The sequence below is a fragment of the Suricata suricatta genome, chromosome 15 (assembly GCF_006229205.1).
Source record: "Suricata suricatta isolate VVHF042 chromosome 15, meerkat_22Aug2017_6uvM2_HiC, whole genome shotgun sequence".
NCBI classification, from domain to species: Eukaryota; Metazoa; Chordata; class Mammalia; order Carnivora; family Herpestidae; genus Suricata; species Suricata suricatta.
This window is the reverse complement of record NC_043714.1, coordinates 42,170,379-42,182,226: the sequence shown is the minus strand read 5'-3', so window position 1 is coordinate 42,182,226 and position 11,848 is coordinate 42,170,379. Positions and strand designations below refer to the sequence as shown.

General features: G+C 36.9%; 1 protein-coding gene and 1 pseudogene across 2 annotated transcripts in view; one reads left to right on the top strand and one right to left on the bottom strand.

The window, feature by feature from the left end:
- Positions 1-11,848, top strand: part of STK3 (serine/threonine kinase 3) — a 255,658-nt gene that overhangs the window by 17,335 nt on the left and 226,475 nt on the right. Inside the window, exon 1 of one of the 2 annotated variants that reach the window (XM_029923870.1) lies at positions 5,797-5,834. The exons of the other annotated variant lie outside the window; for it this stretch is intronic. Within the exon in view, the coding sequence (XP_029779730.1) occupies positions 5,800-5,834 (35 nt within the window). The 5' untranslated portion in view covers positions 5,797-5,799. Of the gene's footprint in view, positions 1-5,796; positions 5,835-11,848 lie in introns of those variants that run through there. 2 annotated transcript variants of the gene reach the window in all.
- Positions 5,297-5,747, bottom strand: LOC115279313 (annotated as a pseudogene).

Below are 11,848 nucleotides of genomic sequence, written 5' to 3'. Positions count from 1 at the left end.
AAATGGATAAGCAAAGTAAAAAATCAGAACCCCAACTTCTATTTCATGTAATTAGACTTATACAGAAATTAGAAGGTTAAGTAACAACTAGTTAATCACCTAATTTCACAGCTATCTGAAGTGGCAATCATTATATAGCAGCTTATCTATGATACATTCAAGATAAATGATACAATTTATTACTTGCCCATAAGCTACAGCACAGCCTGCTTAATACCTTTCCTCAAATTCCACCTCTATACTACAATATACTTGAGGTCCATGCAAAAAAGTAGCTACCTTTTATATAGGAAATGGATGATTAAGTCTTTGGTGTTGTAAAAGCAACTTCATTTAAATATAACCACCCCCACCACCAAAAAAAGAAGAAAAAAAAATTTCCTTGGTGAGTTTATGTACTCTTGTGGCTTCAACTTTGATCAAAATGACCCACAAATACACACTTTTGAGACTCAGACTTTTGTACGCAGTCTTATTCAGTCTTTTTAGTCTATTACATAACATTGGACTAGTTTGCTGTCTCGTCCAGAGCAATATGTACAAAACTGAGTCTCCACCTTCCATCTAACCCCTGCTGATTAGTGATGTCACTCTTTGTCACTTTGCATTTGGTATGTGTTTCTTCCTACTGCTTGGTTTCCCTCCTTTAAGACCACAAGGAAGAGAGATACATAGATAATCTTCAGTAATAGAATTTTATTGCAAGCATACTCAGGAAATGTACATGGGGTAGCATGGGAAGGCTCCTAGTCAGCTGCTTGTTCCATATGATCTTCAGTATCTCTAATACTGGCTTGTTGAATAGGCTCCATTAATAAAGGGAATAGCAGCTTAGAGTCACTTGGAAGAGTGAAATGAGCTCCTATGACCTTTGTCATCTTTGTTCATGTAGCACTTCCACTTTCTGCAATCTAAGGTTTAACTTGGCCATTTTGCAACCATGAAATTTGGAACATCCCTGTCGACCTCAATTTCAACTCTTGTATCGTTGCTTTGGCTTCTGGATCAACTTCTAGCTATATGTACTTTTTTTTAAGTTTATTTATTTATTTTGAGTGAGAGTGAGTGAGCATACACAAGTAGCAGAGGGGGTAGAGAGAGAGGAAGAAAGAGAGAATTCGAAGCAGCCTCTGCATCAACAGTGCATACTGACAGCCCCACCAGCGTGAGGCTTGAACTCACGAACCATGAGATCATGACCTGAGCAGAAGTCAGGCGTCATTCACTTAACCAACTGAGCCACCCAGGAGCCCCTGTATGTACTTATTATTGCTGCAGTAGTAAGGCTGATTTAGTATTTGTGCTGCTGAAGTGAGGACATAGGTTGATTTAATTTGAAGTAACATGTATTGAACCATAACAATTTATACAAGAACGTAGGTTTTTCTCTATAAGGGCTCTGTGTGAGTGACTGGTGTTTTGAAGTTCTATAAGGTCTGTAGTAGCAAATTTTGGTTTTCATTTATTTATCTTTATTAAAAAAATTTTAATGCGTATTTATTTTTGAGAAGGAGACACAGAAAGTGAGTGGAGGAGGGAGAGAGAGAGAGAGAGAGAGAGACACACACACACAATCCAAAGCAGGCTTCAGGCTCTGAGCTGACAGCACAGAGCTCGATGTGGAGCTTAAACCCACGAACCACGAGATCCTGACCTGAACTGAAGCAGTTGCTTAATTGACTGAGCCACTTAGGCACCCCTGTTCATTGACTTATTGAACAAAAGTTTATTAAACAGTACTGTGTAATATTCTGTTTTAGGTACCTAGTACCTACTGGAGATACGAAGCTAGATGAGGCATGATCCATATCTTCATGGAATTTCCATGTTAGCTCTTTAGTGATAAGCTCATACAATAAATAAATAGTGAAAGGAATAATGACTCAGTGTGCTAAGTGCAATGGGCCGTAGTTAAGAGTGGGATTAGTTCTGTGTTTGGGTAGATAGGTGGGTAAGATGGTGGTAGAGGAGAAGAGGTTATTTCTGCAAACTTCCCAGTGAAGACCTTTGAGTATATCTTTAAAGAAGTAGTTAGCTGACAGGCAGAGAAAAGGGGGAAGATCATGTAGGAAAGAATGGACATAGGGAGGGTATGACCTTTATATCTTGCATCATGTGCAAATAACTAGACAATATCTGCTTTTTATAGTACAGTGATTATGTGATTTAAAAAGTAGTGTGAAAATCCAGTACCTTTAAGGAATAGGCCACCGTGGCTTGAGGGTAGGTTATGGAAATTACCATAGAGAATCAGATTCTCTTTTATCTTTTTATCTTGTATGTAGTGAGAAATGGTTCTCCTATTAGAATTTCTCTTGAAATTGTTCTTTCCTGTCATATCCACTGTTCACTTTTAAAGCCCAGATCCTTGTCACCACATTTCTGGGTTGCAAGAAACGAAACCATCCCTTAGTTTTAAAGTTCTTTTGGTTCTCTTCTCTATTATGGACTTTGGCTTGTAGGACATTTAGAAGAATGGAAAGAACTCTTTGGAGGATGACTATGTTGTTTATCTTACACAATTAGCAGTATTCCACCATTACCATAACCACCAAAATGTGCTTCAGAATTTCATCTCTTTGGCTCCTCCATGCCAAATTTCCTAAACCAGAATTTAAATTGCTATTTACCTAGACCATCTATCGTCTCTCATAATATGATATGGTAATTTGGAATTTAAGAAGCACACAACAAGCTAAAAGTTTATCTGTTTAATCTCTTGAGTGCATAGTGTAGCATCAGGAGAAAGAGACTGCTAAATCCTTTCTAGGAGATCACAGTTTAGTGGCTGTAATCGTACATTTCAGAGCATAAATAATTAATTGATTTGAAGATGAGAAATTTCTGGGAACACTTACAAAAGAATATTCCCCTTAAAAAATGAGACTGATATATGATACTTGATGTAGTAATAGATGGAAATTAATGAATATGCTTTGGTATTTGCTAGCTTCCTAATGGTGCGAGGCTCTATACCATATCTTGGACAGACCTTGGTTTGATTTTGTGTTGTTCTTTGTTAACCTAGTAACTGGGGAGGTCACTTAACCCTTAGTTTTCTTACTTAACAAACTGAGAATATTTTAGTAGCTACCATAAAGTTTGTTACAGAGATTAAATGAGAAAATGCTTGTTAAGCACTCAGCACAAGGCCAATAAAAACCCTAATAAATGTTAACTACCTTTATTATTCTTTCTTTTAGCTCTTATGTATCTGTCTTTCATACTGTATTAGGAGCTCTGAGTTGTCAAAGGCTATATCTTAATTTTCTTTGTATTACCCCAGTATGTAGCTTATTGTGTACAAATTCAATAAGTGTATATTAAATGAATATAAATGGATGAATTTTTACATCCCATTTTATCTGTTTTTGTACTCATGTTGAAGATTCATTTTAGAAAGTTCTTATTAAGATCATATTTCCTAAGCAGTTGCAAAATTCACTCACAAGAATAAATAAGACTGATTAACAGATAATGTTTTTAGTAGTCAGTTTATTAATTCAGCCTATAGAAGAGGCCTTTCTTTTCAGTATATAAAATAACTTTGTGAAATGCATTTCATGAAACAGTGAGTCATGTGGAAAAATTTCAATTTTTATAAGATGCAATTTTTAAAGTTTCCCCCAATTACATAAAAAGTGAATGTTTATTTTAGAAACTTTTGAAACAAAACAAAAGCATAGAGGAGAGCCACTTCCCAAAATCAAACCTTGTTGCTTGGAATCCTAAAATATTTACATGCAACAAATATGAATTACTATTCTATTTCCTAGGCAGTTTGAAGTGCTGGGGACATAGCAGTGAACAAAGCAGAGTCTGCTAGTAGTTTGGTGCCAGTGTGTCCGTGTGCATGTACATATGCAGGCACATCTGCATTAAAAGAAAACCTGAAAATGATGTAATTATGTGCCTATTATTTTGTGTTCTGCCCTTTCTTATTTTAGCAGTGTATTGTTCACTTGTTTCATGTTATTGAGTTTTCTACAGTGTGATTTTTAGTGGCTGCTTCATAAGCTCATGCATAGACGTTCTATAATTAACTAATGTGTGTTGAGACACTTAACTTCTGGACTTTGGCATAATTTACACTGAATATACACTTTTCGTTTACATTCATCTAAGATCAGTTGCAGTTGATTTCATTCCTACCATTTACCCTTGAAACATAGTTTTGTAAAGAAGAGAGAATAAACCTCTGTGTTCCCATCACTCAGTTTGACCAGTTTTTAACATCTGGCCAGTCTTGCCTAATTTATATTTTTGTACACACACCCCATCCTTTAATATTTTGAAGTAATCTCAGGTATCATATTGTAGCATTCTTAACTACTTCACTATGCATCTCTAAAAGATAAGAATATTAAACAATATATTACCATAATATTATCTGAGGTGTAATTTTATTTGTAACTTATTCTTGAAATGATGAAATAATGAGGGGAATTTGGAGAAGACTGAGACTAATCTATCTAGAATGATTCTCCCACCCTCCCATTGAAGGTGTAGAAAACTTTATATTGGGATCTTGAAAAAAATACTAACAGAAATTCTTACATTGAACAGGAAACAAAAAGTATGATAAACAAGCTTATGGATGGGGGTAAGGTTGAAATGGGCATAGAAATACTCAGTTACTACAGAAATAGGTTAACGCTAAAAGATAAAGAGGAATTCTAGTGTTTGAAAACATTGTGGGAAAAGATCTTTTCTTCATGGTATTAGCAATGGCAGTATAAAAGATTATGTTTTCTCCTGCTTTATGAGACCGAAAGTCAGATGGCAGGAAAGCCAGATTATTTTAGCCACTTACTAGTTTTCTTGTTTTTTTTAAACTAAAACAGGGGCGCCTGGGTGGCTCAGTTGGTTAAACCTCCAACTTCAGCTCAGGTCAGGTCTCATGTTCGTGGGTTCGAGCCCCACGTTGGGCTCTGTGCTGACAGCTAGCTCAGAGCCTGGAGCCTGCTTCAGTTCTGTGTCTCCTTCTCTCTCTGCCCCTCCCCCGCTCATGCTCTGTCTCTCTCTGTATCAAAAATAAGTAAAACATTAAAAAAATTAAACTAAAACAGTTGACAATTTTATTTTCACATTTCATAATACAAAAAAATGAAATTTGGTTTTTTTTTTTTTTTTGTCCCACTACTCATCTACAAAAACTGTTCTTTGACAGGAAGGGGGTGGGGGGCAAGGCTTCCCTGTCATGCTGTTAGAAAACACCCAGAGTCACAGCAGCATGATCTCTTGGTGAAGGAGAACTAGTAATATAGAATGGCTATAAAGAGGTTCCTGTTTCTCCTTATCTGTCTGGTCAAATCATTCCTGGCTGAGTAGGCACCATGATGGGACAGCGGGAGGTCATCACTGGGGGCCCAGGCGTCGCTGGCATGTGGCCTCCAGTAGGCTGCCTCATTCCAGGAGCAGGTCCCGCTGGCATCATGTCAGGAGGAGGAAGGACTGTCATGGGCATCATGGGAGGGCCCCCCTCCAGGGGCTGAGGAGGGGGGCCCGGAGACTGGGCGAGTGGGACGTTGCCCCTGCAGGAGGAGGAACAGAGAATGGGGTAGGAGGTATCTTTCCTTGTTGAATACAGTGGTGGTTTTGTCGTTCAGGCTCAGAGCCTGCTCCTCTCTTCATTCCTGATAGTAGTCTTTCACGTTCTCTTTGTGTTTCCTACTGCTGCCTCACAGCAGTGATCTCACAGATGGAGATTTGTGGGTGAGGTGTGTGTTGCAGAGGTCACAATAAAACTTAGGTGTGTTACCTTGCAGCCTGGTGGCCACTCTCTCACACCACCTGGAAATGACTGCCACTTGTTTTAAAAAGACAGTTCTGGGGTATGTCTGCTTAAGTATGTAATAAGCCCTATCGATCAAGTTCCATGAGAGAAATATCTTATGGGTGACTTGTTCTTCACAGAATTCCCTAGTACCGGGGAGAGAGCATGTTCTAAAGACACTTGGTTAAGCACTTTTTTAGGTATCTGATTAAATACATGTAATTATGATGAAATTCTAGGTGTTAAGAAACCATATATCAAGTATAGAAGAAATTATACTCATCATGATGTGTTTACCAAGGCAATAAAGTAGGAAAATTGTGTGTGTGTGTGTGTATATATATGTTTTAATTTTTTTTAATATTTAGTTTTGAGAGAGAGACAGAGCTTGAGCTGAGGAGGGGCAGAGAGAGGGAGATAGAGAACCTGAAGCAGGCTCCAGGCTCTATGTTGTCAGCACAGAGCCTGATTTGGGGCTCAAAACCATGAACTGCAAGATCATGACCTGAGCCAAAGTCAGATGTTCAACCGACTGGGCCACCCTGGCACCCCACTGTGTATATATATTTTAAATTGGCTTTTAATTATGAGTTTTTTTAAAGTAGGTTCTGCACTTGGTGTGAGGCTTGAACTCATGACCCTGAGATCAAGACCTGAGGTGAGATAGAGAGTCAGATGCTTCATAACTGACTGAGCCACCCAGCCGACCCTAATTATGAGTTTTTTAAGCTGTAAAGGTTTTAGAAGCAGACAATATAAAAATAATTTAAAATTAAACCATAATTGAAATGCTTCATTTTCATTTAAAACACCAGAAAGGGAAAGAGGAAATAAAGACAAACGACATAAAACAGGAATTGTTTACCAAAATAAATCATGTGTTTTCACTTGACAAACGCCCTAGAGAGGCCATCTTTTTGCTTAAGTTATATTAGTAATATTTTACTAATTCAACGTGTTGAGAAAATGAGACCTGTGGACTAATAGAAAATTCTCATAACATTAATTAAATTACTGGATTCATTTGGAGGACCTATGACTTGTTTGTTTAAAGTGAGCCAGATTGTGAGTGTGCTTTGAAGAAAACTTTTATAACTTCTGAAGAAGTATGTGTGGTTAGATTACCTTTTGGCTTAGTATTAAAGAGATTTGTTAGGGGAGCCTGGGTGGCTCAGTCAGTGAGGTGTCCGACTTTGTTTATTTTGGTAAACAATTCCTGTTTTATGTTGTTTGTCTTTATTTCCTCATGATCTGACAGTTCGTGGGTTCAAGCCCCGCATCAGGCTCTGTGCTGACAGCTAGCTGAGAGCCTGGAGCCTGCTTCAGATTCTGTGTCTCCCTCTCTCTCTGACCCTACCCTGCTCGCACTGTCTCTGTCTCTCAAAAATAAATTTAAAACATTAAAAAAATTAGATTTGTTATTAGAAGACTGTCTCCCTCACTGTATCATGTGTGAGGCTCATCGTGTTTGCTTAGCCATGAAGGACATGAAGCGCCTTTGCTCTTTTCCCTTTGTTTTATTATTTACATCTATGTATTATACCTAAGGATATTACTTCAGTAATACAATACTGTAATTATTGATTCAAACAATCTTTTGTTTTTTATTTTTATTTTATTTTTAATTTTTTAAAATGTTTTATTTATTTTTGAGACAGAGAGGGGCAGAGCATGAGCGGGGAGGGGCAGAGAGAGAGGGAGACACAGAATCTGAAGCAGGTTCCAGGCTCTGAGGTAGCTGTTAGCACAGAGCCCGACGCGAGGCTCGAACCCATGAACATGAGATCATGACCTGAGCCGAAGTCGGAGGCTTAACCGACTCAGCCACCCAGGCGCCCCTCTTTTGTTTTTTAAAATGAGTCCATCTTTTATGTTTATGTAAATATTTACTGTTTCCTTTAATCCAGAAGTTCTTTTATTATTTCTTGTAGAGAAGCTCTGCTAGCAAGAGATTCCCTCAGTTTTTGTTTACCTGGGAATGTCCTTATTTCCTCCTTCATTTTTGGAAAAGAAATTCGTTGGATTTAGAATCCTTTCAGCACTTTGAGTGTTTCCTTTAACTATATTCTGACTGGCATGGTTTCTAATGAGAAGTCAGCTGTTACTCATATTCTTCTTGTTCTACTGTTAATGATGAGTCATTTCCAGTTGTCTTTTAGCAGTTCAGCCACAGTGTGTCTAGATGTGGATCTTTTTGTGTTTATCCTACTTGGCATTTGTCTACCTTCTTGGATGTGTGCATTAGTGTTTTTAAAACCTTAGTTTTTCAAATTTGGGGAGTTTTCAGCTATTTTTTTCAAATAATTGTTTCTGCTCCTTATTCTCTCTTTTCTCCTGAAACTCTGATTATATGTGCATTGCTATGTTGTATGGATCACCAGTCTCTGAGACTCTGTTTCTTCATTCTCTCTCTCTTTCTCTCTCATTCAGCTATTTGAAAGTCTAGTGATTCTTTCATCTGTTATCTCAGATATGCTATTGAGTTCTTCTAGTATATTTTTCATGAAAGACTTATTTTTCAAGCCTAAATTTTACATTTTTATTTGTTTCTATTTCTCTGTTGAGAGTCTCTGTTGAGTCATTTTCAAGATTTTTTTTTTTTTAAATTTCTTGAACACAGATTCATCTTTTAAAGCTATTTAAAGTAGCCAATTTGAAACCTTTTTCTGGTATATTCAATATTTAGGTCCACTGTAAATCATTTTCTGACACTCAGCTGACTGAACCACCAGGTACCCCTGTGAATCATTTTCTGACTGTTTTCTGTTGATTGCTCTTACTTTATTGACTGCTTCCTGAATATGGGTCATACTTTTCTGTTTCTTTGTATATTTCATAATTTTTTGTTGTTTTGTTTAAAACTAGACTTCTAAAATAATACACTGTAGACACTCTAGTTTCTCCTCTTTTTCCTCCCATGTTTTGTTTTTTTTGTTTTTGTTTTTGTTTTACTTTCCTGGAGTTAAGCTGTAGCATCTATCATCTTTCAGTATTTGGCTATTAATGCCTTTACTCATTTTTTTTTGAGAGACAGAGAGAGAGAGAGAGAGACTGCGTGATCAGGGGAGGGTCAGAGAGAGAAGGAGATACAGAATCTGAAGCAGGCTCCAGGCTCTGAGCTCCAGAGCCCAATGCAGGGCTTGAACCCATGAACCGTGAGATCATGACCTGAGCTGAAGCCGGACGCTCAACTGACTGAGTCACTCAGGCGCCCCCTACTCATTTAAAAATTTTTTTTATTTTCTAGCCAGTATTATTTGAAATTGCCTCTGTTTCTGTTTAGCTTAGTGATCAGCCAAGGATTTGGGGAGAGGTTGTGCTTATATACCTTGAACCTTTATGACTTCTACTCTGCTGATACAGTTGTGTATGCTTTGGGGGAGTACATTCAAAACTGTGGCTAGTTTTCAAGTCCTCTTTGGCTCTTACTTTTCATGGGTTTTTGTTGAGTCTCCTATGCATAAGTGCATATTTTTCTAGTCCACCATGATACACGGAGAGCTCATCTCACCCTTTCTGTGGATCTCTCATTTTCAGACTCTCCCTGTTAAATTTCTGGCTAGTTGCTGCTTACCCAAGCTTGGGTGTCAAAGCTATGGGTTTGACAATTTATTATTAGGCTTACCACCGTTAGTTGACAAAATGGCCATCTTTGAATTCATGTCCCAAATTGAACCTGTTTTTTCTGGCAGCAAAGTTGCTATTTTTCATAGTCAACCTGGTCCTGGTAAAACTATAGTTCTTGCTACCGATGGAATTGGGGAAAGGTGATGGTAACAGCCCTTGGCTGGAAGGCCACAGTCTTTTGGTTGTTACCCAAAACCAAGGCAAGTTTTTAAGAATAAATGCTTAGATACTTTTAATTTGTTGAGGAACCTACAAATAGTTTTCCACAGTGGTTGTACTGATTCACATTCCCACTAACAGTGTGTGAGGGTTCCTTTCTCTCCACATTCTAGCCAACACTTGTTACTTTTTTTATGTTTTTGAATTTAGCCATTCTGATAGGGATGAAGTGATATCTCATTGTGGTTTTGATTTGCATTTGTCTCATGATTAGTGATGTTGAGCATCTTTTCATGTGTCTGTTGGCCCTTTGCATGTCTTTGGAGAAATGTTTATTTGGATCCTTTGCCCAGTTTTTAATTTGATTTTTTTTTTTTTTGGTATTGAGTTGTATAAGTTCTTTATATATTTTGTATATTAATCCCTTATTGGATACATCACTTGCAAATAATCTTCTTCCATTTAGTAGGTTGTCCTTTTATTGATTGTTTCTTTTGCTGTGCAGTTTTTTATTTTGATGTAGTCCCAATAGTTTATTGTTGCTTTTGTTTCCCTTGCCAAATTGACATAACTAGAAAAATGTAATTTAGTTAATGTCAGAGAAATTGGTGTGTATGTTTTCTTCTAGGATTTTTATAGTTTCAGGTCTCACATTTATATCTTTAACCCATTTCGAGTTTATTGTTGTGTATGGCATTTAAAAGTGGTCTGGATTCATTCTTTTATATGTAGCTGTCCAGTTTTCCCAGTACTATTTATTGAAGAGACTGTGTTTTCCCCATTGTATCTTCTTGTCTCCTTTGTCATTGGTTAATTGCCCATATAATTGTGAGTTTATCTGAGTTCTCTATTTTGTTCTTTCAATATATGTGTCTGTGTGCTGTCCCAGTCCCATATTATTTTCATTACTACAGCTTTGAAGTGTGGCATTCTGATATCTCTGGCATTGTTCTTCTTTCTCAAGATTGCTTCAGGTATTCAGGGTCTTTTGTGGTTCCGTGCAGATTTTAGGATTATTGGTTCTAGTTTTGTGAAAAATGCTATTGGTGTTTTGATAGGGACTACACTGATCTGCAGATTGCTTTGGGACTATGGACATTTAAAACATATTCTTCTAAAGGAGCCAAAATAGTTCAGCTGGGAGAGCGTTAGACTGAAGATCTAAAACATATTCTTCAAATCCATGAGCATGGAATATCTTTCTATTCTTGTCATCTTTAATTTCTTTCATTAATGTTTTATAGTTTTTGGAGTACAGGTCTTTCACATCTTTGGTTATGTTTATTTCTAGGTTTTTTATTCTTTTTAGTGAGATTATAAATGGTGTGTCTTTTAAAAAATTTTTCTTTCTGCTACTTTGTTATTTGTATATAGAAATACTACTGATTTCTAAGTCTTAGTTTTGTGTCTTGCAAGTTTACTGAATTCACTCTAACTTCTAGTAGGTTTTTTTGTGGAATCTTTAGGGTCCTGTATATACATTGTCATGTTGTCTGTAAATTGTAACAACTTAACTTTTTCCTTATCAGTATGGATTCCTCATATTTCTTTTTCTTGTCTGATGGCTGTGACTTGGATTTCTAGTAGTGTGTTGAATAAAAGTGGACATCCTTGTCTTGTTCCTGATCTTCAAGGAAAAGCACTCAGTTTTTCACTATTGAGTATGATGTTAGCTGTGGGTTTTTCAGAGAAGGGCCTTTATTGTGTTGAGATATTTCCTTCTAACCCCACTTTGTTGAGAGTTTTTATCATGAATGGGTGGTGAATTTTGTCATATGCTCTTCTCTGTATCTATTGTGATGATCATATGATTTTTATCCCTTGTTTTCTTTATGTGGGGTATCATGTTGATTGATTTGAGAATATTGAACCATCCATGTGTCCCTGGAGTAAATCCTACTCGATCATGGTGAATGATCTTTTTAATGTATTGTTGTATGCTGTTAGTATTTTGTTGAGGATTTTTGTATCTGTGTTCATCATGGAAATTGGTCTATGGTTTTCTGTTTTTGTTTTGTTGTTGTCTGGTTTTGGTTATCAGGGTAATACTGACCTTGTAGAATGTATTTGGAAGCTTTTCTTCCTCTTCTGTTTTTCGTGATAGTTTCTGGAGAATAGGTATTAACACTTCTTTAAACAATAGATTTCACCTGTGAATCCATCTGGTCCTAGACTTTTACTTTTTGATAATGTTTTGATTACCATTTCAGTATTGTTACTAGTAATTGGTCTGGTCAGCTTTTCTATATGGGAAGTGATGGTTTTTTAAAAAGAACTCCTTAACAT